The 27,062-nt window shown below is 43.3% G+C and overlaps 2 protein-coding genes across 2 annotated transcripts; one reads left to right on the top strand and one right to left on the bottom strand.

Annotated features, from left to right (window-relative positions):
• Window positions 1–648: 648 nt before the first annotated feature.
• LOC145439026 (protein Smaug homolog 2-like) lies at window positions 649–14,981 on the top strand. Its single transcript, XM_080316448.1, has 13 exons — window positions 649–952; window positions 1,732–1,909; window positions 2,707–2,876; window positions 2,939–3,071; window positions 3,842–3,913; window positions 4,662–4,802; window positions 6,303–6,412; window positions 6,475–6,561; window positions 9,918–10,140; window positions 10,271–10,356; window positions 12,354–12,454; window positions 12,517–12,661; window positions 13,456–14,981. Exons 1-13 carry the CDS (start codon window positions 935–937, stop codon window positions 13,711–13,713), a joined length of 1,722 nt encoding a protein of 573 aa, XP_080172574.1. The 5' UTR covers window positions 649–934; the 3' UTR covers window positions 13,714–14,981.
• Window positions 14,982–16,325: 1,344 nt separating this feature from the next.
• On the bottom strand, window positions 16,326–19,542 carry LOC145439025 (AP-1 complex subunit beta-1-like). The gene has a single exon (XM_080316447.1). It carries the CDS (start codon window positions 19,462–19,464, stop codon window positions 16,651–16,653), a length of 2,814 nt encoding a protein of 937 aa, XP_080172573.1. The 5' UTR covers window positions 19,465–19,542; the 3' UTR covers window positions 16,326–16,650.
• Between the last annotated feature and the right edge of the window lie 7,520 nt (window positions 19,543–27,062).

The following is a 27,062-nucleotide window of genomic DNA, read 5'->3' as shown; positions in this document are numbered from 1 at the left end:
TACACATGAAATAATGGACATGGCTGAATCCAGCACCTGACCGAACCTTACCGTGGTGAAAGATAGATAGTAATAAGAGATGCGAAGGGGGGTCTGCGGGGCGAATCCCCCCAGAAGTCACGGTTACATGCTTATAGGCCCCCCCCCGGTAAGTCTCGCCCAGGGCCCCCCATTCGTTGGGCCACCACTGCCCATACCCCTCACAGCACGACAGAATAGCCAAGCTAAACCTCTGAAAAACACGTTAACGTTTTGGGTAAGTACACGCCGATCAATGAATATGGCGCAATAATCAATGGTTTAAAATTTTATCATTGATGCAGCATGTTTAATTGCTGATATCCATTTGCATATCGGCTTATATTCGTAAGTATGTGCCGAAATACCACTATCCTTCGCTTTCGTCGTTCCCGTGTTGCCTGCCCTCTTTGCTTTCGGCGACGAATAATCAGTATCGCTATCGACATTTCTATTTGAGTATGGCTGTCGCCATCGAGGGGAGTATGCTAATGCTCCTCTTTGTGATGTGGGTATATCTGGGAAATGGTAGTTTTCTGAAGTGTGTTTAACATCCTACAGAACTTGAAGTAAACCTAGTAATACCAAAATCATATTTTCGGAAACACCATGTGGTGCGTGGATTTTAGTTCGTGATTTCTGTCTTTTCGGGATATACGGTACGAGGCAGTCTTACGTTGGTTACAGATTGCTCACCTTTGACGGACACTCGCGATGCGATACTTTTTGTACCAGATCATGTGTTTTCACATGTTATAATCGCTTCTGTTCTTTTATAGTGTAAGTGTAAATTTCTTTAGTTACCAAACTCGTGATCCCGAACTCCTGGTGTCACTACGCAGCTCTCCGTCCGTATAAATGGAAAGCCGAACCGATTGAGCGGTAATCAAGATCTCCGAAGCAGTATAGTTCTCCAATGTTGTTCAGTGATCAAGTAAGTGAACCTATTGTTGCTGATATTCCACAATTAATATATTCTATGTGTGAATAGGCTATTTCCAATGCTCACTAAGTTTACTTATAGACCATGCGGGAATCTCGGTATATTAAACGCTACAATAATTTTGTGTGCTGCTGACACTGCCGACAGGACACACTCCTGCCTGTACAATAATAATATCTCCTCAATCTGTAATCAAGACTTGGTGTTCTAGGACAGCAGAGGTGTGCAACACACAAGAAGAATATTGTCATCCGCGAACAACTGTCAATTCTGATTATTGTGCGGCTCGCACAATGTGTTTCTATTTTACCATAGCTTGGTACATTTGAGCTAAGTGGCCTAAGTACAATAAAAAGTCGATGAATAATAAAATATAGGGTATGCTGAGTGCTGACTTTACACATGAATGCATTTGTTAAAACTTTATTTAATAGCCTAAGAATTTTTTTCACCATTACCATTGTTACGATATGTGTAGTCCAATATCTAATTAATTGATGAGTCCATCCATCATCGTTACCAACTCTTGATGAGATGATGAGCCTAGCAAAAAGTCTATTCCAATACTAAGTTGGTGGCAAAATCTTGATGGAATTGGTACCGCTGAGCTTTTAATGATATTTTAAGAGGATAATTCACTCCCAATTACTCCATGTGGAAGTTATTGTGCCCTATCTCCTATAAATCAATAAATTTTTGAACCAAAGCTTGTGTAGTTGTGTATTTGACATGAAAATCATGAATACACATTACTTTTCCCTTGTTCACAGGTTAGCATTCTTTCAAACTGGTTCAAAAACTGGAACGAATGTGAACAGACAGTCGCTCTGTATTCGCTCCTGAAGAGAGTGCAAAAGAGCCAAGCTAAATTCCTGGCGAGATGTCTGGAGCACGGATTACGTGATTGCCTCGAACTTGGTCCAATCGAACATAAGGCGAATGATGCAGGTGCGTTTTTCTCAATCAATTCAGCATTCGGATATGCATGTCATCTTGTTTGCGGATGTTCTGCTTATTCCGCTTTGGAATGGAATTTTGCCGATCAGTTGATTTAGTCTGTACTGGGCGGTTCGTCCAAATAACGGATTGCCCTAGAAAAGCGTAATGTGGATAAGCCAGATTCAATGATTTGAAAATTTAATTGATCAATATTCATGTGTATTGTGCAAACGCTGACAATCTGCACGTATTTATCTGCATAATTGATGAAGGAGTACGGCTTATGACACCATGATTAGTATCTGAATACTTTCACGTTTTGATCAAAATTTAGTATCTTATGTCCATTCCACAAACCTCTTGTGTCATTATTTGAGTCAAAACCATAACTGTGTTTGTAGCTGATTTCAGAAATTAAACTTTCAAGTCTTTTGTTCTTTTTAAAGCTGTGACTTGCTCTAGAACTGGGTGAGAATACCTTCAGTGCCTCCTTTTGTATCTGCTCCCAACAAACGAGCTCAATATCCGAACTCACAACACCAACTTTCCAGTCTCAGTTTGTAGATATTTTACATTCAAGTTTCATGAACGCTAAAAAAATTGAGGTGCATTTTGTGTGTAGCTTTTGTCGGGGCAAACCAAACATAGTACAATGCTGTCAAGGTTACCGTTTTTTTTCCCATCCGATAGAAACATCTCGCGATTCACCTAATATATCATTAAGTGCTATTGTTGAGTGTGTATATAGAATAGACATATAGTTACCAAGATTTTGTGCTAACGAACGAGTATATGTACTCTTTCAGATTTCATCAACGGGCTATTGCTGATGCCTGACCAAGAGAGGGTCATCAGCATCCTGTTGACTCACTTGCCGCTGCTCAAACCTGGAAACGACTTCGTGAAGGCGCTCTACCTGAAACTGCTGCCGAAGGTGCTCGAGTTTTCGGTGGAACGCTCTCGGTTCCTGCAAGAGGTGAGATTCTGTGGGCGGGTGATGTTAACACGTGTGATCGTGACCTTTTTGTGTCGTCGCAGTCTCGTCAGCTGCTGTCTTACTCGCTTATTCATCCGGCTTTTGACAACGATGAGAGGACATCGCTCACGTCGTGGATGGAGCATTTGGATGACAGGCTGGTGCCGGAAAATGCCCAGAAGAACGGTGATGAAAGTAAGTAGCAGCTGTTTATCTCGTTTTTGCGTTATGATTATAGTCGACAATTATCGTTTCGATACTTACATGAGTGTTAGCCTTCAAGCATGCAGCACGAGGGTGCAAATAATGATTGTAGAATTTTTGTTTTTGTGAATTATTATTCGTGTCGCAGCATTGTCGATAACAGCTGTATCATGATTATAGTTATGAAAGACGCAATTTTATTTGATGATCATAAGCTGGCGTTATTTTCTTTGTCGGGTCGTTGAACAATATATATTTTTATTTCATTGGCCTGTTTAAACTGTCTTGCTAAATTTGACATCGGTCAAGCGCTCAATTTTGTCCAGCACAAGTTATTATACGGTATGCCGTTAGTAGATTTGATGGTTTGAATTTTACCAATACATACCCCTGTTTGAACAGTGCTTCGAGCTTGCGATGGTGTTCGTTGTAAGAACAAGCAAGGAAGTGTATAATATATTCCGTACCATGAACGGAAACAGCAAAGCTGTCGTACTTTGGCCTATTTGATTATTCAATTTTGGGTTATTCTATACTTTAAATCAGATGAGAAATTTGTTATTAAACAGACTCCCTTCACCACAGTTGCTTTGATATCGAGAGAAGTTTTGAGATTTTAGGTGATATATCACAACTTCGATACTGACGACAATGTATTGTGGCTGACAGTGATATTGATGAATGCAACTTTGGCTACTTGTTGTCTTCCACTGTGGGTATACCGGCCAAAGTAATCTCATCCATGCCCCGCTATTTCACAGATGAATCTGCCGAGGACGTCAACCATAACAGGTTATGGAAAGACGATCCGGCTTTGATGCAGCCCTCCGAAAGTACGTGGAGTTGATTTTATCTGTTCCGAGCACGCAAACAGAAGGCCGGCTTCCAGGCACTTAGCTGTGTAGTTTGATTTTATTATTTGCACTGGATTGATGATTTGACTGGCGGTTTGATTTAATGTAAAGAAGGGCGATATCGTAAGAACATTCATGACCGTTTGAACAATAGGAGAGGGTTGTCCACTGTTAAAAGGGTACAGGAACCCCGTGAACTCTCCGCTGAAAAATCCCCACGAAGTGAATACACTGTTGAATTCCAGCCCCATTAAGGTACCAGTCTCGAGTGCTTTTCAAGTCGATTCAGAAAAATTGTAAGTGGCTTTGAACGCCGTACGGGAATATGGCCTACCATGTTTGTTTACCTGCAGCGCTCGAAAAACCTCAGATACATGTATGATACGACCTGAGTGATAAGCGATTTCATTTGATTACGGCCTGGTAGCCTTATTGCAGAGTTCTGGTGAATTATATGCTCCAATCATTGTGAAAAAATCCACGAATTACTTGTACCTGTCGTAATGTTGCGAGTAGCCTGCTTCAGGAAATACTGATATTGTTAAAATTTGAGATTGTTTTTTAGGCCAAGTATACTTACGGATTTGAAATTATGATGATGACATTGGTAATGCCAACAGTAGCGCACAGCCTTGAGTCATCAAGTCTTGATTGTTCCTAATGGTGTCGGACGAGTGCGAAAGTTACATTCGCAAACATTACCTTGAGTTCGTGTCTTGCCGCTTAGGACTCCCGGGATCGGTTCCCTGGCAGCCTGGTGAGTCGAATTCGAAATCGCTGTCACCCGTGCATCGCCGCGATGACACAGAATCGGTGAATCTCTCGGATAGCAACAGGATAACGGAAGAATCGGCTGCCGTGGAGATTGGTATGTTAAGTAGCCTACGGTGTTGACCGGAAAATATCTGCTTGATGTGGCTAGAGCAATGGTATCGAAAAATTGATTGAAAAATGTGTGTATTACCGACCATATTTCTAACAAATGTTGGGATTTTTATTAAGATATACTTCCGTTAAATAATCCCCCACGACAGCGAATGTAGAGTATGTTTATAGGCCGCATCCGCATTATAACTATCCGAAATCGGTGTTGTGGTTCCACTCTAGTCACCATTAGGAACAAGTCGCTCGCATTGACACTCACTTCCGAGAAGGCAAAAAAGTGCACACAGGGTCCAGAGTTTTATGGAAAAACGGACCCAAAACTAGTAATTCACAGAAGCGAAAACGCCAATGCCACACTATTATACTCAGGTTACATGGAGAATATAATAGTTGCACCAAAATAAAATTCAGATATAGATGGTCAGCTCTTGTGTTCCTCACAACGCACATGGAGGGCTGACGCAAGTATACCACTGGAACAAAGGGTGCATAAAAATATGACAAGTTATATCATCGTCATAGTCACTGTTTTAGCCGTTTATAACTGTATTCAACCGCGTCATCAAATTCCATTGCTTGCGAATGACAGTGTAGCTCAGTGTAGAATAGAATCCATAGGATCCTTAATATAATGTTACATACTATTGCGTATATAGGCTTGATAATAAAGTACGGTATTCAAATGAAAAACAATGGTATGGTTTTTGAGGTAATGTTGAGGAATCATTTGACTTGTGCGGGCCGCGTGCGTTCCGAAGGTTTGAATCCGGCCCGCGACACAAGTTGAGTTTGATACCCCAGGGCTAGAGAGTTCACCGCGTTTTTTGACGAAAAATAGGAGAACGTTGAGACGACCGTAGATGAGCATGGATTTGATCTTGGAAAATCCTTGTTTGCAGTTTGTGGCGGATTTACAATCGAATTAAGATTAGGGATGCCCTCCACTCTTGGAGTTACACTATCAACCAAAAATACTGTTTCGATACTCTTGCCGTGAGAGCGTTGGAAACGGGGTTGGTCGTTACTTGGCATCATAGACATAATTTGCAAGGGTGTGCATGTGTATGGAAGAGAAATTTGATAGTGAGTTCGTGATTGACCCGTGGTATTGTCAGGAAATGCTATGAATAGTCGTGGTCCACCCGGTATACAAAATTATTTTGATGAAGCGCAACTGGCTTTAATTTCCTTGTTATTACAGTTATAGCGTCATAATAGGCAGAAATGGTCCATGACTCCAAGTGACCATCGTTGGTACTCAGTAGAAGTTTAGGTAACTTTGTAAAATATGCAGTGGCATTATTTCCTTGCGGCCTCAGAAGACACTGTCTTGAACTTTCCTGGTCATTCTAAATGTTGCTATAGCACCGTAATAAGTGGCGCTTGAATACTCGGCGTAGGTACTCGAGTTTGCTGATGAATTTCAGCCGTTACACTGCGTAGATTAGAACACGTGCCATATTTCCTGCCTGTTCCCTTTCAGATTTCAACCCTTGGCTGAAGTCGCTTCGCCTGCACAAGTACACTGGATTTTTCAACAGCATGACCTACGACGACGTCATGAATCTCAAGGAGGAAAAACTGGCTCAGGAAGTGAGCGGGTGTAAAGCGTGTTATGCACTCGTGGGCTTGTTCTAAAGTATGTTCCTTCTCAGCATGTAACGAAAGGGGCGCGGGATAAGATCATGTTGAACGTGAGGAAATTGCACGAGAGATTCGACCGACTGCAGACTCTCGAGAAGGTACGGTGTTTTTGTTGACGCCAATTTCGATTTGCCTTTTGCGAAATTTCGATAAGCGGCGGTATTCTTTGCAAAATAATTTGGGGCCCCTTCGGGCTCCCACCAATTAAGGTTTTGGGTGGGGCAGTTACGGCCCTGGTAGATCACATAATATTGTGTACATTATGACCGCCTGCTGTAGAACTCGCTTCGCGAAACCCATGATGATGTAATCCCCATATCCACTGTGTGATTGGGGTTTTAGTTAACACTATGGTGGGGAATAATCGAACCATTCTGGGCTAGCTTCACGCAATTCTTTGGTGAATGGGATATACTGCACAAGTGGAGAACGATTATATAAATATGCAAGCTGCACAATGTACATGTATATGCATAGGCGCCGACTTTTATTTTTTTACGAGGTGGCGAAGTGTTGTGACGTCATAATCGTTTCATGTCGATGACGTCATCGTCGCACTAAACGTACTTTACTACATGCCGCTGGTATACGCGCAGCATTAAACCATTCGCGTGTCGTTTTAATATCGGCCCTGCACTCATTAATATCAAACCATGCAGTCGAGTTATTAAATGGAATCTTAAAACAGTACGATCATTCGAAAGTGTAACGGTGGTCTGCGCTGCGAATAAAAATCAGAATTTATGTCACTGAGAATCTGGTTTGCATCTGTTACTGACGCGCAAAGCGCCGCATGAGTAACGAAATACACTACGCACTGGACTGCCAAGTAACATACGACAACTCTTGAATATTTCAACAAGACAATAATGATGATTACAAACGCGAAATCGCGCAGCCAATCAGTAATTGTCTATTGCGGTTTCTTGCTTCGCGTCGACCAACTCAAATCTCGGCAATTGTTTGCTGATTAAAACAGCGATTTGGGCGGCATTGGTGCATTTCCCGATATACGTTCGCGAAGCATTATGGGAGTACATTGGCCAATTCGCGAATTCAATTTGTGTGTCGAAGGCCGCCAACACATACTAATTAAATTACGTGTTGATACCCGCACAGATTTGCATCTACGGCCGCAGGTTGGCCACCCCTGGGCTAGAATTAATTCCACTTCCGGGCGCATGCCGCGATCTTATTAATAGAAATCCGCTCTCTGCCCAATGCCTAATAGTTTAATATTCGATATTATTGTTCTTGATAAGAGTACTGGTACATCCAGCAATCAAGTTGATCGTCGTTCGAACGAATCGAATAAAATAAGAAGTTGTGCCACCCAGAATCATGTGATGCATCAATATTTGACAATGGCATGGTATGGCCTACTGCACGTTAATAATGAAAGGAACACCGAAAAATGACTTTGTGCGACAATTTTTGAGTACGAATGTATCCAGTCGATAACAAGTAATATGGATGATCGGATGATGACAAATGAGAAAGCGTGTATTCTAATCAGAATCATCAATTCCAATTTGCAGGCACACACCCTCCAATTTCGCGCTCCAACTACCAAGACTATTACGAAGCTAGCTAGCTCATGAATGTTTTGTAAATGAATATGGGCGCACATAATTTAGATTTCAGAAAAGCAGAACGTCTGTTTGGCCGCCTGTTCGGGATAGGAGATCTAGGATAGTGCTTCTCAGTACACGCTAGGCGCGAAGCCAGTCGAAAAATTAGGGGTACTTGATTATTTTTCAAATTGACCAATATGACATCAATTCAATTCGGGTCAAGTACATGTGTAAATGGCGATCATATAATCTCTTCGTATTGACGATTGTAGGCGTATGATAAGTTTGCCAAAGAGTCCGGGAGTGCTGTCAAATAGAGAGTCCCTGATATCTGATGAACAATGAAATACGCGCGCGTATTACGCAGTCTCGGCGACAGTTTTCGGAAATCTGAACTTGATGGCACCGCTTTCAAACCTTAGTCGTCTTTCAAAACTCGAGCCGTGATACACATTTTCTGATCGTTACGTCAAGTATTAGCGGGAATCAATTACGCACGTTAAAGTCTGTTTGCAGCGATTCGATGTTACTCAGTTTCGCGATGTCGCTTTTTAATGAATATGCCATAAAACAATCACTAATTAGCGTAAACGCGACGGTCTTGTCTCCAAAGCAGCGAAAGATAAAAGCCAAAGCATGTTATGCCCGAGACGCAATAGTTAGGCCAGCAATGACAGCTTTCGCACCAGGCCTATTGCAGATGCTATTGTGTAGGCCAGCGATGATATCGTGCACACCAGAGCGAAGCCGCCCATGCAGATGCGATTGCGCATGAAAGCGATAATATAGTGTGAACTGGGCCTATTGCAGATGCGATTGATCAAGCCTGCGAACCAGGCTAGCTTGATGAGCGATAAATCAGGCTAGCGACGATTGCCACGAGAATGAATGACCTAATTTAGCGACCATCTCAGCGGGAGATCATCACAGACTTTTCTCCCTAATCGACAAAACGTTTCTCGAAAATCGGCCGCGCGAAACACCGCGTTTCAAATAGGGAATTTCGACCCCTGAAACCCCCGTGGCTACGAGCCTGGTACACGCGCGTATCGAAATCGAAGACGTCTCTAACGAGGTCGCATCGATGCGCCTGATTAATAATTACTGGTCACAAATCACTTACGCGTTTGAGCATTCTGTACGAGGTGGCCGTCACCTCGTAAATATGGTCACGAGGTGGCGTAAGTCGGCGCCTATGTGTATATGTACAAATTGTACATAGTATGTCTTGTACCTCTGAAGTTGCCGTGTCACAACATTCAATCCAGTGATACCATCAATTCATGTGACTGGTACATTATCTGGTCTTGAGATGACTCGAGTCAAGTCCTTGAGTATGTTACGAGAACATGAAAACTTTTGCGCATAAGTGGAAGCACTCTAAAACATAACAATTTGGCAGGAGCTACTTGAATGCTAAAAATTTAAAAACTTGAATAGAACTGGAAGTATTCTAAAAACGTAACCAGTAGAGTAAGCAATACAAGTGAACAAAACCTACTTGAGTACTAAAATATGAAACTGTTGAGCGGAAGTGGGAATACTCTGAAACTTGACCACTCTAGTAAGCACTGCAGTAGGCAAAACATACTTGAGTACTGCGCAGTAAACAAGTAAGGGAACCAACTAGACTGCAAGTTTTGCCTGAAAACCTTGAAAATTGTCTAAAATCATACCCACTCAAATAACCAGTGCAAGAGGGCTGAATCTACTCGTGTAATCCGAAAAGGTGGCAATACTTTGTTGATCACAACCTCGTAATAAGCCACCAACACGTAAGATCGACACTCCAACAGTCCAAGCAAGTCGGCAGGCAAACGAGTGCTCCGTTAGAAAGTTACATGCCGTTTTTGCTCTAACTTGCAATCTCATTTCGACAGGAGATTGGTGGAGGCGGCTCGCTCAGAAACGCTCTGAGCGAGTTGAAGAGTATCATCTACACTCCGATCGTTCCCTTTGAGGAGGCCCCGGAGCCGATCGCGGACCCCAAAGACCCGACTCCGGCCGAAGCAGTCCACATGTCGCCTGCTGTGGCGTCGGCCGCCAAAAACGAAGTCAAACGGGGCGACATACCGGCCCAGTTTACAAAGGTTTTGGGGAAAGGTAAGGGTCGGAGATCAGCGGATTTAATGTTGTCTCATCTCTTGTGTCCGAATGCGGTAATGGCGGGTATATGTTTAGAAATCTCGTGGAAATCGGAAAGTATAGACATTTAATATCGAATGTTTTGCAGCTTGCACGCAGTTGCTGATCTCAAAGCCGGACAAGGACAACATATCGGCGTACATGAGCTTGCTGGAAAAGTGCATGCAGCACAAGGTGAGCGCCACGATCAGAGTACTAGCATCGAGTCGGTTATCGCTTATAGTGATTTGGGTCGAGTCGTGAGAGTCAGTTTTTCCAGGATTTCGGAAATAGACACACTAATGATAGTTTTAATCCATTCTTTTTACCGCTAGTAAGTATTCTAGACCAGCCGCCAGTCCGCGACGACTTTTCTGTTGGTCCGCAAGGTATATTAGGATTTTATTCCTTAATTTCAAGATGCAAGATGTTGAAGGCTTGTTGATTGGTAAAATGCTTGTAACGTCAAATTTAAAACTGATGCAGAACTTCGTGAGGTAGCCTGAGATTAGGCCCGGAAACATGTTGGATTTGACTTGAAGTTCAAGCTGTCTCTGGTGACGACATCCGAGCGACTCGCTGAGTACGAACTGACTCGCTAAACCGCGCAATTCGTACGATCATTCGTTTTCAATTCATTAATATTGTGGAGGGCCAAGTATTAGTAGCCTATGTTCATCTGAGCGTGTCAATTTTACCTCGACTCAGCACGCATCAGACACTACCGTAAAATCAACTAATTCTATCATGAACGTATATAATTACGAACAAAACCCTCAAAATGTCACTCTCTGGTACAGGGGTGGCTAACCTGCACCCGTAAAAGGAAATTTGTGCGACCGTGGACACGTCATTCAATGAGTATGTGTTGGCAGCCGTCGACATGAAAGTTGAATTTACGAGTTGACTCCCGAATTTTTGAGATATTTTTATTGATATTGAAATTTTTCTACGCGCTAGGCACAATTTAATGCGACATCATTTTTTGATTGTAATATATTCGTAGCATCCTTAGCAACCTGAGCCCCACAGTACAGATGCGAACAGTGGAGGAAAATGATGCAGCCCATATAGAAATACCAACATGGAATTGTGCACTCGTCACATTAGAAATTTTTTTCCTGGCACGTTTAGGAGATTCCAATATCTTTCCACTATACGGACAGTCCTGTAGGGAGGTAAAGAAATAACAACACGCAACAAATTGACTACAATAACAGTCGGCCCCTCCGAAAATGCATCATCATTTATATCTCGCCCTAAATTTTCGAAAACTCTCCCTCTATCAACTCTACCGGTGAATCTAATCACATGGGCTGAGAAAGGAGAAGTATTTGATCGTAATATGTAAAACTACGAATATTCATAATTAAATTCATTCGTGCATCGGAAAAAATTTTTGCGCTTGGCGCGACCATAACCGATCCCAGTGAATAAGTATTCATGATATGACCACCATGTAGCGATGTCGGTGCGCATAGTAAGACGATTTGAAAAAAGTAGGTTAGCCCGGAGTTCACCAGAAATGGACATTGACACTGGATAGTTTAACATGGGTATTTCGCGTCCAGTTAGTTCATTATTACTACTATGTCCTGGAATACCCCTGCTCTGGTACCATACTTGCAGAAAAACGGCTGTAAACATTACATCTGGGTTTGATTTAAATTTTTTAATGTCCACCGGTCCGCCAAATATCTTTTGAATTTTTACCGGACGGCGAGGTGAAAAAGGTTGGGAACCACTGCTCTAGACCATTGCCCTTCAGCCAGTGTGCAAGGTGCACCCCAGTGTGCATAAAACATTGCACTGGGAATCACTGGTTTATATCCTGCGTGTGAAACTCGTGACTTTGTCTACCTAATTTCAGCAATCAGCCTACGTCATGGACAAGTATACCAATATTGTATTTATATATCTGGCAGCCAGATAAAAGTGACGAGCTTTTTTTTGGTCAGTACACATTTATCAAGAGGAACACCAGAGACAGATGAAACTGATGACCTTTTTTAGCTAACACAAGTCACTTTATGTAGGTAGACCTGAAGGGTGCACCACTCCAAAAGAGGTTGAAGAGCGCTGTTTAGAGCTATTTTGCCTTGGAAATTGTTGTAGAAGTACTCTGTTCCTGTAGCGAGCATATTTGCTGCAATGGAAGGGTCATTCGATCTCACGCCGCATTCTCTTCCCAGGCATTCACGCCGCAACAGAACAAAAGGCTCTCGACGTGGAAGAATCAAATCAGCAAAATCCAACGCACCCTGCCGCGAAACCAGCAGATGTCTTCACAGAGGTAACGCTGCTTTTAAGTCTATTGAACGTATCGCGAGTGCTATCTTGTATTTTGCGTTTCAGGAACGCTCTCGGCTCCAGTTATCCCAACAGGCGTGTGACGGGACGTAGCTTGCCGTCGTTTAGCGCGAGAGTCACAAGCCCGGTCGCATCGCCGTCGCCTTTGCACGCAGCCTCTACGGCTTTGCCTCCGGCCGGAATGGTGAAGGTACGTCGATTTATTCCCTGCGTCGTTTTTCCCCGGTTGAAATAATGAGCTTGATCGGCAAGGCTTTTGTTGATGTGTGAGAACCAGATGTATCAAAGCCGCCAGCATTGCTACGTGGGGGGAAGGAAGAGTGAAGCCTCAAATTTCTTCCCGATCATAAGTTGAAGTAGCTATTCCACCAATGTTAGGAGAGAATTCTCACAGAATGGTTTGTTAGTTCGTTGCAGACTTGGACAAATAGACAATTCTAGTTGCCTAATTTGTGAAATGCGTCTATGCTCGAATTTAAATTCTAATCTAATTTCAGGTTTTCCTGTAAATGCTGCAGGAAAGCTTAATAGTGTGAAACAATCCAAGCTTGCTCTGTAGACACTTGCTATTCTCATATTCATAAGAATAAACTATAATTTGATATTAACGGATATTGCTTCAATGTACGAGTTTTCTTGAATTCAGTAATTATATTTTAATTTGGAAAAGCTGAAATTATCATGTTGTCCAAGTCAAGTTTGTCTGAAATCTTTTATCAGAATATACCAGCCAAGGTTGTGTCCACAAAAAGGAGTTTGTGCACCATCTAAAAATAGTACAGAGAGCGCTCTCTTATCCGGAATTTCATGCTGGTGACGTCATATTATGTGATACGATTGTTGATATGCACTGTTCTTTCCGATTCTCAACTGGTTGCTGACGACTGTCAGCCGAAAATATTTGGGTTCATTTCAAGATGAACATACTATTCAATTGAAATCTTTCCATGGATCGAAATGTAAATTTTACCTAATTCAATTCAGAGCAACTGGTACGGTAGCGGGTTTGGGTCTAACGCCCAGCCGGCCGCCAACAGCGTCCAGCAGCCTGCGGACGCGGCCAGGAAAACCGCGTCGCTAGATCCCAGCTTTGTGCGGCGCACCCCGGGCTTCCTTCCGATGCCTAACAACAACAACGACCACAATCCGATCCGGACGGGCGGCCAGGTCGAGCAGGACATCACCAGAAGGCTGGACCAGCTCGGTTTCGGCGACAGGCCAGAGCTGCCGGGGCAGAGATGATGAGTTTGCCGCAGTTGTGTGTGTGTGTGCGTGTGTGCCGTCTTTTGTCTTCAAATTTTTCATTTCGAACCGGCGGTTTGCCTTTTGCTGGCACAAAAGTCGATTTTCGTTCGCCGAGTGCTTTTTTTGGTGTCGGATTGTGTCTTTTCTTCTGTAAATTTGGCGTTTCCTTTACCGTTTTTGAAATTGAGAGCAATTGCCATCGTTTCTGCTATTTTTTACATGTGTTTCTTACCCGTCGATGACATGGTGCCCCAAGTGTTTGTCTTGCTGTTTTGATGTCAATCTTAGGTATGGAACCAGCATATTCAGCCTGTACTCAAATCACTGATTGGCTACCGTGTATCTCACGTCGGTTATCGCAGCTATGTGGTAGTGGGATTCAAAGTTTTTGTCAAAGTCCTATTTTTCAGCCAGTTTTGTTGTGAATAATCATTTATAGTAACCAGTAATGCTAACCCATTCGCTGATCTCAATAAATTTTACGAGAAAATTCTATGAAAAATGGTGCGAACTGGCTGTATCCCACCGTAAATGGGTATTCTGGCCTAGTGTTAACATACACTACAAACTTTTTTTTCAATATCTTAATTCCCAATCTCATTGTGGCGGGCAGTCTCGCATACTTCAATATCGAACTTTCGTTCGCCTACTCAGGTAGGCTTCAACTCGTTTTTGCTGCACCCTTCGTTCGTGAGTAACTGGTATTACTATCGACGAATGGTGTTGCGTTTTTCGTTAACGTGTGAAATCATGAATCTAAACTTTCAGTATATCTCTTGTCGAACTCAGCGTGAGCAATTTTTAGGTCTCGGAAGCCGCGAATGGTGACGAATGTAAAATGCTATATTCTTTGTTACATTGTAGCTACTAACTAACACCCAGATTGCTCTCAGTGAAAAAATGTTGATCGTGTCTTTAGTTAATGTGATAGGCAACATGCTTATCAATATTGCACGTGCTGCGTGAGTGTTTGGTGCTTTTACTGACTAGGAGTTACTGTGGTACTTCTAAAAATCGTCCAGTGCCTGCTTAAGTGTTGCAACATTGCCTTCAAAAATTGCTATTTGTCCTAACCATTTTTCGATTTCTTTTGCCTATAACACAATTTACGTCAATGTCTGTACTAATACCTTTACTGTTTCATGCATTTGATTTTACATAGTATTGAGTCGTTCCTTCAAGGAACAGATCTTTATTTTTTAATATTCTGATTTTTGTAGTTGTGAATGATATTATTAAATTAACTATATTGTTGACACCCAAAAGACTGACGGTCTTGCGTATCGGCGAAGGAGAACAGGCTGCAGTAGCAGCCAATTCAGTTCAGTTACTAACAATCTCTGATTCTGAGGCTAAAGACATTAGTAATTACTATGATAACGCAGTAGATCTTCTCTATTTGGTAGCATGAAACATCGACAGTAATTGGATATGGTTTCTAAATACGCGCCAGCACTTGAGGAGAGTTGTAACCCGAAGCAACGTATTTTCAGAGGTACGCAATGACTCATGTAGGTGCTTACACAACGCTGAAAATTGATGATATCTCGGCGCGTGGGCGGTGGTGGCTTGAGCACGCCCAAAATCAGTGGCTCTCAGCCATAGGGAACACGCAGCATCCTCTGGAAGGGATGAATAGTTCACGGCACCTGGACGGCGAGATTTGAGAAGCTGGTGACTAAAAACGGATCTATATGATGCTAATGTGCTAGATTTGATATTTTTGGGGAAAGTTGGATTCTGTAGCGTACCCTGCGTACGTCATGGACGTGCACTTCGAGCAGCCTCTTCAAGCGGGTCAGATACAAATATTACGCAGTGAAACCGAATGCGGCACATACGCTTTGTTGTAGTTGCAAGGCCAACCACCTTAGGAATTGGTCACTGTGATAGCGAGAAGTGTCGATTAAATCCGTCTCGGACAGTCGATTTGTTGCTGGCAAAAACCAGTGAATTTTACTGCTCGATAGTATCCATACCAAATGACTCATAAAACGACCTCTGGAATGGATTACGTGGTAGGCTAACGGTGTATTAAACACGGAAATCATTATCGGACCCACCATGGTAATAAGCGTGCCAAACCCGCGATTTTACGAGGCGCATGTTTCACAAGACGATTCAAGATTGGTGCGGTTACGCCAACATTATACAATTGAACTCACGAACGGCCTTTCCGCCGCCATCTGACGATTATACTATTATATTATATCTCAGTTACTAATATAAACGGAGTTGCAGTGTTACCGACATCGCAGCTAGTGAGATACCGTGACCAATAACTAAGTCCGACATTCGCGCCCAGCTCCTGTCGTACAAAACAGGCATCATTCAGGCAAACGCCATACAAACGACGCATCTATCTCGAGCATCGTCGGCAATCGGCACCTCAATCACTTCCGCAGGTTCACCTCAGTTACTAGTCACCGTCCAATACCAGCGTGATATTCCCTAGTCTCAACACTGAAACGAAACACGCATTAAGATGTTGCAGGTATATTTTTCAAATCATAGTAATGGTTATACGAAAATCAATCTTTCAATTTCATAATCCAATGAGGAACATTGTGCTTGGTCATCTCGATAATGTTGTTTCCGGGGAATAGGAATATCAAAAGCTACATCTGCCTTTGATCATTATTCGCCCTCGCAAGCAATATATCTATACAGTCAAAGATCTTAGTGATCTTACAGCAAATTTGGTCGCATTATTGAAATGTGTAGCTTCATGTCGGCTTCACACCGTACGCCACCAAGCCAGTCGATATCATTGCCGCAAGTCCCGTATCAGAATTAACACGAACTACGGTCTAACGCGTTACAGACTGTACATACGGAAATAACACATGATAAAATGCGGTAAACAATATATCAAGTAAACATATGATTCCGGAAATGCTAACTCTATATGTGACACGCCGCCGGGTTCAACGCTCAGTGCCGCAAGATCTCGTCGAATGCCTGGTAGACCAACGCCGAAACTTCAGGAGCTCTTGTTTTGAACGCTAGAGAGTACGTGGGATCGCCCGGTTGAGACCTCATTTCCGCCAGCACCCATATTGCATTCGTGAGTTTTAACGACAGATAGATCATATCTTTCCCGTCCACGTTGCGTTTGGCGATCGTGAAGACGTTGTTCGCGTTTAATTTGTCGTTGGCCACGTCCGCCGACATGCCGGGGACGCTTCCGATGTTGTCGAGCTGAAACTGGCGCTCGTTAGCGGCAGGGATGTCTTTCCAAGTGTCCAAAAAGACCTTACGTTCCATGGCGCCGTCCTCTGTGAAAAACACGTACAACGGTACGGTGGTGGCGAAATAAAACACATCGATGTTGTTCTTCAGAGCGACTTGCACGCTGTTTAACGGTTCCATTTTCTGTATCGGTCCTGACGCGTGCAGCGGCAGTGACGCTTCTGCGCTTTGATTCGGGTTGACCAGCGTCATGTTTAACGGCTGGGACGGCGCGAGTCCGAAGCTATTTTTGTTGAACTGAATCGCGAATCCAGACATGGCTTGCATCGCACGGTTTGTCGCGGTTAAATCCAGGAAGATTTGGTTGTTACGTCGCTGAAACGATCCTTTCAACTCCAACCCTTTAGCCCGGGTGGGATCTAGCAGCACCACCGTCGGACCGCGGTAGGATTTCGCAGGTGCTGACGCGCTGAATATGTCTCCCAGTCCACCGAGAGCATCAGTGGCTAAACCGGGCATCGCTGGTGGTGCTGCTGTGGCAGCAGGGGCTAAATTAGGTCCTCCGAGCAAGGAATCAAGGCCCCCAAACGGGTCTAACATTTGAGGTGCTGGGGCTGCCGCGACTGGAGGCTGGTAGGTCTGCGGCGCTGTGATATCAAGACCCAGAAGATCGGTGACCAACGCGTCTTGCGCAGGAATGATTTGAGGTTGGGGCGTCTGCGACACTGGTTCCGCCCGGGTGGCGTTAGTGGTATCATCTTTAGCGGCGAGAGATTTGCGAATCACGAGAGCTCCTTTGGCACCTTCGATAAACGCGCTCGGGGGTTTATGATACACGCTCGCGAGAGACGCGATGTGACATATCAGCTCGTCCAAAAGCGTAGGCTCCAACAGATCGGTTTCCTCCGAAATCAAAGGCTTCTCAGCCAGCACTACATCCTTGGCGGCAGCTGGATCGGTCGATAAAAGCCGCCAGTAGATATATCCACGATCTCGCAAGTCAGGATTGTCGCTGTCTTGAGTAGCCAGGCTCAAAACAGACTGCACCAGATCCTGAGTCTCGGTAGGCTTCTTCAGGAATAACTTCACAATCGCGGTCAACAGCTGCAACTGCACCAGCGTGCTCTCGTCGTGAAAACCTTCCAGGAAAGATTCCAGCAGCTCCTCGGCGTTGTCTATTCTCTCGGCATACTCTCCGATGATCCAGATCATGCTCGCACGCGCCTCCGGCTCGTCGAGGGTGTCGAGATTTTCGCACAAATTCGCGATGATGCTCTCGTACTTGTTCGGGTACTTCCGGAAGATGTCCTTGATGACGACTACGGCTTCTTGCACGACGTAGTTCACTTTGGTACGGATCAAATCGATGAGAGTCCCGACGCAACGTTCCGCGGACTGCTCCACTTTGATCGCGCATCTTCCGATCGCGCGCACGGATTTGCGAACGAAATCCACGTCCACCTCTTGAGCGTATTCTTTCAGCTCGGCCAGAACTTGAGCGATGTTAGACTGCGCCGCCAAACGGATCATGATGTCCAACTTTTCTAATTTTACGTAGATTGGGTCGTTATACTTGACGAAAAACACTTTCATCTCGTGCTTCAGCACCTCAGGCCTCTTCTGCACGATGAGGTTGATGTTCCTCAAAGCCACGTACTGAATCTCGGGCTCGGAAGACAGTAAAGTGACGAGAGGCGGGGCCAGTTTTTTCAGCAACACAGACAGATACTCCTTGTCCTCGTTCAGCATATCCATAAGACGCATCAATACTTTGACTGCGGAGAGAACTACCGCGGAATTGGCGTGCTGCAGACGAGGGGTGACACGTTCTGAAATACTTTGCGCTTCTTTTCCGTCAGACGGAACGTAATTAGACAAGGAATCTAGGATAAAAATTTGACCCCATTCGGTACACTCGTTCAACGCCGTCAGAAGCTTGTTGACAGTAGGAGGCGACATGAAATCTAACATGCCAGCTCGCGGGGATGATTCCGCTATTTCAGACAGACCGGCCACTGCGTTTGCCACAACCATCGGATTCGAATCGGACAATAGATCTTTCAAAGCGTCCAAGAAACCTTGATCTTCCACCATGGTGGCGTTGATATCGTACAGTTTAGCCACACAGACTGCTGCGGTTTTACGGACATACGGGTCTTCGTCTTTCAGACATTTCCTCAACGGCTCGCAAAGATACTCCGTGATTTTGTCCACTCTGATGCATCCCATGGTGCGTACAGCCAGCGCACGGATTAGCGGATTGGTGTCATCGCAATCTTTGACGAACGTGTTCACAGCCATTATCGCCATGTCAGGTTGGCTTTTCGCGTAATTCATCAGGTAGAGGTAAACCAGCTTTTTCAATTCCAGGTTGTCAGTCTGCATGCAGTTGATGACATCTGGGAACAGAGCGCTGACGTCTTTACCCACTGTCATGCTGGCGATGACCTTTTTGACGGCGTCTTTTCGTTTGTCTTTTCGTTCGCTGTTGAGGTCTGCCTTCAATTCGAACATCTCCCCCTTCTTGGTGGTGGTGAAATACCGGGAATCGCTCATTTTACCGTACTCGGATAATCTACTTAGAGAGAACCGCTATCAGTGTCACCTGTGTGAATCGCGGACCAATGATTATTAGTTGACAAATGACGAATGAGCAGTGCGATCATTTTTTAATAAAAGAAAGATATTATTACAGTAAAATCAGTTCCAATGCATACGAATTATAAAATGTCTTAAATATTTTGCGCAATATTGTGGCATTGTGTCAAATTTGCGCATTGTGGGACGGGCGGGACCAATTTCGCACAAATAGCGCCAATTATAATTAATCAATGTAATATCAGTAATTTCCGATGCACAAAATAACTGAATCAGCACAAATTTCACTTGCCTCACTCATACGCGACTATGCAAATCGTTGCGGGGCATTGAATATCGATGGGAAAATAACTGATGTTAAGGAACTCTCAACCGAAGTCATTCCCGTACCGGTATCTCACACGTATAGCACGCGAATGACGCGATACGTTATGCCTTATCGCTCTATTGTCCTTGTACTCACTACATTAAACATATCATAGCGGCTTAGCTAGACGAATCTAGATTAGAAAAATGGCTCAAATCATTTCCATCCATCATCATCTCCCGATTTCCAACTGAACAACCAATATAGAGCCTTAGCTATTACGAGCTACGACGATGCCGGCATTCTGATAACACGTAACACGGGACGGGACGGGAATCGGGATCGGGCTACGATTACGTCTGTGATGGGGCGCCTTTACACGCAATAATCCCAAAAATCTGATAGCCACAAAGTATCAGCACCTTATTAATTTTGGATTGGACTGTACAATCACTATATTTGCACTGAGTGTAGACTAGGGCTTCACAAACAGTAGTTCCCGACCTGCACATTATGCTAGCTATGTAATAAATATCCTTACCGATGATACATACATGTACGTACGCTAGGGTTACCATATTTTAGTAACACAAATTCCGGACGCATTTCAAAATAGTATGAGCAGTGAGCACATTGTCGATCAATATGACGTCACTCTAACAAAGCTTTGTCTATCGACTAGAGGTGGTCACGATCCGGTTCAGGAGTACGTGGTTGTGTATTGTAAGTTGTAACCATAGGGCCGAAGTCGCATTTTTTTCAGCCCCCTCTCGTCAAAATAACACTGATCTTGGACCCACCGTAGGATAGTCGATGCAACTTCTGGGGGCTTACTATATGCATCTGGTCGTTTAATGATTTGAATGAATTACGTCAATAGTATTGGTTCTTCCATTATTACTATATAATTTGATCCTCTCTCCGCCCACGTGATCAGAGTTAGCGGTATAGTTGGTGGGGGATTAATACAGTCCATCCTCAAGATTACCGGACCACGACTGACCTATCGATCTCGCTTCCCATGACATGCCGCCCTATTTCTTGTCGCTTTCTTTTTCTATACTGTATTCTTTACTTTCATTCAGTGTGCATGCCTCCTCTTTACTACGCCTAGGCCAAGGTGGGTGTCCGATTCCATTGACAAATCCAAGTCGCTTCGACATCTTCCTGTCTATTCATTGTATCGCATTTTTTGTGGTGTATTGAACTGATAAAATTGCTAATGAACCAATGAATGAATGAATGAATTACCTAACATCCACACATTCACTGAGCAGCATTTATTACCAATGTAATTTAGAAATATATTAAAATACGCTGAAGAATATAGCTAAAAATTTCACTCAGCCCGCCAACGTATTTTCTACTTCTCATTTGGCCCGCGGAGGAAAATAATTGCCCACCCCTGTTCTCTATAACCATAGCAATTAACAGCGTAATGGTAGTGGTATATTCCACAGCTGCAACACCATTGTGTTGCGGGTGCGAGTCCGACTATAGATAACTAACCTACGGATAGATACGCAACACCCGTCGTCACGCTTGCTTGCCCGGAGAAAATTACGGCTCAGCAATCTGAACGCAACCTAATCCCAATAGGTGACGACCAGAGATGAGCATGGATTAGGATTAGGTTTTGAAAAAACAGGATTTGTGAAATTTTGTCGGATTTGGATTGGATTTGGATTAGACATTTTTTTCAGAACGGATTAGGATTTGGATTGGATTTACCTATTTTCTGGGAGATTGAAATGTCGTGTGGCGAATGGCGACAAACTTTATTCAGATCAGTTATTAATGTACTTATGGTTACTAAGTTATATTGAATCAAGTGAATAGTTGGTTGTGAAAGAAAATTTTCGAATCCCTCCATTGCATAAATTAGTATTTTTTTCTGAATTTCCAGTTAGAATCGGATTAGGATTGGACATGGACTTGAATATGAAAAAGTTGTGGATTAGGATATGGATTTGGATTTGAAGGTTCGGATTTGGATTGGATTAGGACATAGAAATTTCAAATCCGCTCATCTCTGGTGACGACCCAAGCGCTCAAATTAAATAAAGTTGATCTTATTTGAAAGCTACTGTCGGACTGATTTCGAAAATATCCATTAAAATTTGATCAGGGTAACGGAGCCCCCTCGAAATACACATCAAAGTCTGAAAATCGGGATTGTTCTGAACAATCGGAAGCACAATTGTTACGTTTGTTGTGCGTTGGGGTGCGGCAGTCATGGACCTGGCAAGAATGCAAATCGTTGGGTGCGGTAAATCGTTCTCTATAAAAATCGGCAATGAGTACATTATGACGTGACAAGCAAATAACGCATCTTTTATAAAAGAAGTTTGTTATCTCATTAGGCCTTTTCAGCGCAATCCATACATTGTCTTCCAATATAACTTCTAAAATGCAAAATAAATGTAATCGTGAGTAATCGTGATTACTTTTCCAATGTAATCGTAATCGTAATCGACTACTTCCTGATTTCGCTGTAATCGTAATCGTAATCGTAATCGCGTCATTCGGAAGTAATCGTAATCGCAATCGATTACATTCATGAAGTAATCACCCCATGTCTGATGGGTAGCTATAGGTGTAATTATGATCAAATACATGTACGCCATTTAGATTGTATCTTGTGCCATATTGATTCGATAAAATTAATATTTATTATGAACTCCCACAGTGCACAGATTGCTGTAACCAACATAGCCTCAATTTCACTGTGAATTGGGCAATTCTAGCTACATCTGAATAAGGACCCATGCATTTCTTGTTTCTCTCATTCAATGAACTCATTCAGTCACTTCTACAGAAATCACTACCCCATCGCTACACATAGCAGACATATCTTTACTTTCTCTTTTTTGGATTTATTTAAATGCGCTGAAACAATAAATACGTAGAATAACCACAATGGCATTCAATTGATTTCAGCAGGGCCCCGTGGATATACTCAGCTATCGCAGCTATCACAGCTCCCGCAGCTATCGCAGCTATCACTTGTGGATATACTCAGCTATCACAGCTATCGCAGCTATCACCAAAAATCGTAGACATACAGGTCATTTAAAGGTCACGTATCGTCTAGGGCGCAGCTATCAGCGCTGGAGCTTGTCTGGGTTGAAATAGTGCGCAGCTATCAAATCCGGAGCACGTCTGAGTTGAAATAGTGCGCGCGCTATCAGATCCGGAGCAAGTCTGAGTGGAAATAGTGCGCAGCTATCAGATTCGGAGCACTTCCTGGTTGAAATAGTGCGCAGCTATCAGATCCGGAGCACGTCCAGGTTGAAATAGTGCGCAGCTATCACATCCGGAGCAAGTCTGAGTGGAAATAGTGGGCAGCTATCAGCTCCGGAGTACGTCCGGGTTGAAATAGTGCGCAGCTATCACTATGACTACTGTGGATATACTCAGCTATCACATCTATCACCAAAAATCGCAGACATACAGGTTATTTAAAGGTCACGTATCGTTTAGGGCGCAGCTATCAGCGCTGGAGCTTGTCTGGGTTGAAATAGTGCGCAGCTATCAGCTCCGGAGCACGTCCAGGTTGAAATAGTGCGCAGCTATCAGCTCCGGAGCAAGTCTGAGTGGAAATAGTGGGCAGCTATCAGCTCCGGAGTACGTCCGGGTTGAAATAGTGCGCAGCTATCACTATCACTACTGTGGATATACTCAGCTATCACATCTATCACCAAAAATCGCAGACATACAGGTTATTTAAAGGTCACGTATCGTTTAGGGCGCAGCTATCAGCGCTGGAGCTTGTCTGGGTTGAAATAGTGCGCAGCTATCAGCTCCGGAGCACGTCCAGGTTGAAATAGTGCGCAGCTATCACATCCGGAGCAAGTCTGAGTGGAAATAGTGCGCAGCTATCACATCCGGAGCAAGTCTGAGTGGAAATAGTGGGCAGCTATCAGCTCCGGAGTACGTCCGGGTTGAAATAGTGCGCAGCTATCACTAATGTGGATATACTCAGCTATCACATCTATCACCAAAAATCGTAGACATACAGGTCATTTAAAGGTCACGTATCGTCTAGGGCGCAGCTATCAGCGCTGGAGCTTGTCTGGGTTGAAATAGTGCGCAGCTATCAGCTCCGGAGCAAGTCTGAGTGGAAATAGTGGGCAGCTATCAGCTCCGGAGTACGTCCGGGTTGAAATAGTGCGCAGCTATCACTATCACTACTGTGGATATACTCAGCTATCACATCTATCACCAAAAATCGCAGACATACAGGTTATTTAAAGGTCACGTATCGTTTAGGGCGCAGCTATCAGCGCTGGAGCTTGTCTGGGTTGAAATAGTGCGCAGCTATCAGATCCGGAGCAAGTCTGAGTGGAAATAGTGCGCAGCTATCACATCCGGAGCAAGTCTGAGTGGAAATAGTGCGCAGCTATCAGATCCGGAGCACGTCTGAGTTGAAATAGTGCGCAGCTATCAGCTCCGGAGCAAGTCTGAGTGGAAATAGTGGGCAGCTATCAGCTCCGGAGTACGTCCGGGTTGAAATAGTGCGCAGCTATCACTATCACTACTGTGGATACTCAGCTATCACATCTATCACCAAAAATCGCAGACATACAGGTTATTTAAAGGTCACGTATCGTTTAGGGCGCAGCTATCAGCGCTGGAGCTTGTCTAGGTTGAAATAGTGCGCAGCTATCAGATCCGGAGCAAGTCTGAGTGGAAATAGTGCGCAGCTATCAGAGACGGAGCACGTCCTGGTTGAAATAGTGCGCAGCTATCAGATCCGGAGCACGTCCAGGTTGAAATAGTGCGCAGCTATCAGATCTGGAGCACGTCTGAGTTGAAATAGTGCGCATCAGCTCTTTGCGTCTGGGCCAGTGTTGGGATGACTCGAGTCAGGGTTGTAACCAAGTCACAAGGCTCCGAGTCACAAGTCACTCTCACTTTTATAGTTCTAAATCGAGTCCAGTGAAGTCATTTTCAATTCGCCACCGAGTCAAGTCCGAGTCCAAGCCATCGAGCAGAGGTTCGAGTCGTCCGCGAATCATGGTATTATGACTCGAGTCCGAGTCCAAGTTATCCTGTTGATGTGTTGACTGCTCATTTTCCATAAAATACTGTATTCAGTATGCCTCCTCGGAAGTGGGTGTCAATGCCAGCTATTTGTTTCCAATGGTGACTGGATTGAAACCACAGCCTCGTTGTCAGTTATAGTTATAATGTGGCCTATGAATATACTCTACAACTGATGTCTTGAGGGATTATCTAATACAAGTGTTTCTTACTAAAAACACCAACATTTTCCAGAAATGTACTGGATAATAATACTCACATTTTTCAATCTACTCAAAATTGCTTCGCGGGCGAGATGAAATCGTCTTGCGGGCTGGATGGGGCCCGCGGGTCGTATGTTTGACACCCCTGGCCTAGGCCAAGGTGGGTGTCTGATTCCATGGACCGCAAACAAAGCTATTACAGCTTACGTAACCGTGATAGATTAATCTAATAGCAATGCATCTCTGTTTCTTAGACGGCTCAATGCTCAAGTTGCCCAGTGCTCACCTTTACTTACCCTTTTGTATGATTTAAATAGAACAACGATATGGTCTGTTTGTTTATATTCTCACGGATGTGTAGATGGGTGGTGTAGGCTATTGTACCATATAAATTTGTTTCAACCTCTCTCTGTATTCGGTTCTATATTTATCACGTGTGTTATTAGCAGTTCTACGTGTGCGTAAGCAATACAACGCCTTTTTGCATGTATATTTACCTTCATATTGGTTATTTGTACGTTCTATTGTTAATCCCATTGTGTTTAATTCAAGTCTAATTCAATGTATTAAAAGCATAAAAAACAAATGAAACGAAACATGAGTGCTACGAACAATGTGCAAAATTAAACAATAACGAATGGACTTAAAAACGAATGCAATTGCGTAATTCAATTGTTATAAGTAGGGCAATTTTTTTTTGACCTAAAAAACGGAAGATTTTGACCTAAAAAATCTAAATTTTGACCTTTTTTGACCTAAAAAAACTGAAATTTGACCAAATTTTGACCTCACGTATGCAAATTAGGTGTTTTCGCATATAATGTTAAAATTGTACTACTTATCTTCATTTCTGGTTGGAACTGTCTGTCCTTACAAAGTAGATTGGCCTGAAAAAACGTCTTTGGCTCAAAAACTGACAGATTTTTACATGAAAAACTAGTATTTTAACGAAATCTGGCCCTATGAAGAATTCCAGTAGTTACATTACGTATTCTGGTGGAAATAATTAAAATTTGTTGTAGTACAACGAAAGATCCTTTCCTACATTCTCGGGTAGAAAGTGTCTGTCCTTACTACGTAGCTTGCCAAGAACGGAGAAAGAACGTTCAACAGCAGCATTTGTTGGCTGACAACACTCAAGTTGTGTGCACACTGCTGGTGACAAACCGTGTTGCTTCATTCTGACAATGTTGTCTATATCACAATTTTTCAGCTTGCGCTTCTTGATATAAGAACCATGCAATGTCCAAGCAGTCTTGCTTCAGCTAGGATATTGCGGTACGTTGACCATAAAACCATGTCACTATTTGTTTCATTTGACCATTTATGATTCACAATGAGCAGACGATGGTTCGTTTACAACGGTAGGCCTATAAAGTAGGCTACAAGCTGTAAAATATCAAATGATAAGTTCACCGACAGCGCAAAATCTACGATACAAACGAAATGCAGAGGTCAAAAAATGTTTGACTTTGTAAACAATTTTGACAAATTTTGACCTAACGCTACAATTTTGACCTAATTTTGACTTTTTTTGACATGTCAAAAAAAAATTGCCCTAGTTATAAGGATTGGGGTTTCACTGAAATATCCTCAGTTTTGTCTTGCGTTTTCGGCCGACATGTCCTGGTTTCTTGCCCGCATTTTTCTCAGGGACTGTTACCAGCAATTTGCCATCGGATGATATCTGGCTTTTGTTATGACGCATGATGGGCTCTGATAGGAATCTATCTTATATCAATCTCCTGTCTTTTTCCGGTTTATCATTCCATTCATACAGGTCCATTTCATACTTTGAAAATCCCCTCTTAAGGCGATACAATCCAGTTTTATAAAGTGATCGTTGAAGGTCAATGAACATGCTTGTCACTAAATCGTACAATAGAACGATCAAGTCTGACACTTTTGAATGTTTTTTCCACTGAGTTTCAACTTTGATCATAAAATTAACAGTTTCTGCGTTATTTGTGGTGAAAAACCTGTCTGCAGCGGCATTGCGC

The sequence above is a fragment of the Botryllus schlosseri genome, chromosome 5 (assembly GCF_051294905.1).
Source record: "Botryllus schlosseri isolate E-star chromosome 5, Bs_hap1, whole genome shotgun sequence".
Lineage (NCBI taxonomy): Eukaryota > Metazoa > Chordata > Ascidiacea > Stolidobranchia > Styelidae > Botryllus > Botryllus schlosseri.
The sequence above is the reverse complement of the archived record's forward strand: the minus strand, read 5'-3'. Positions and strand labels throughout refer to the sequence as shown.

Coding starts and splice junctions, on each gene's coding strand:
- LOC145439026 (XM_080316448.1), top strand. Junction 2,877..2,938: donor GCTCTCGGTTCCTGCAAGAG/GTGAGATTCTGT, acceptor GTGTCGTCGCAG/TCTCGTCAGCTGCTGTCTTA. Junction 12,455..12,516: donor CAGCAGATGTCTTCACAGAG/GTAACGCTGCTT, acceptor TTTGCGTTTCAG/GAACGCTCTCGGCTCCAGTT.
- LOC145439025 (XM_080316447.1), bottom strand. CDS start 19,464: ATGAGCGATTCCCGGTATTTCACCACCACCAAGAAGGGGGAGATGTTC.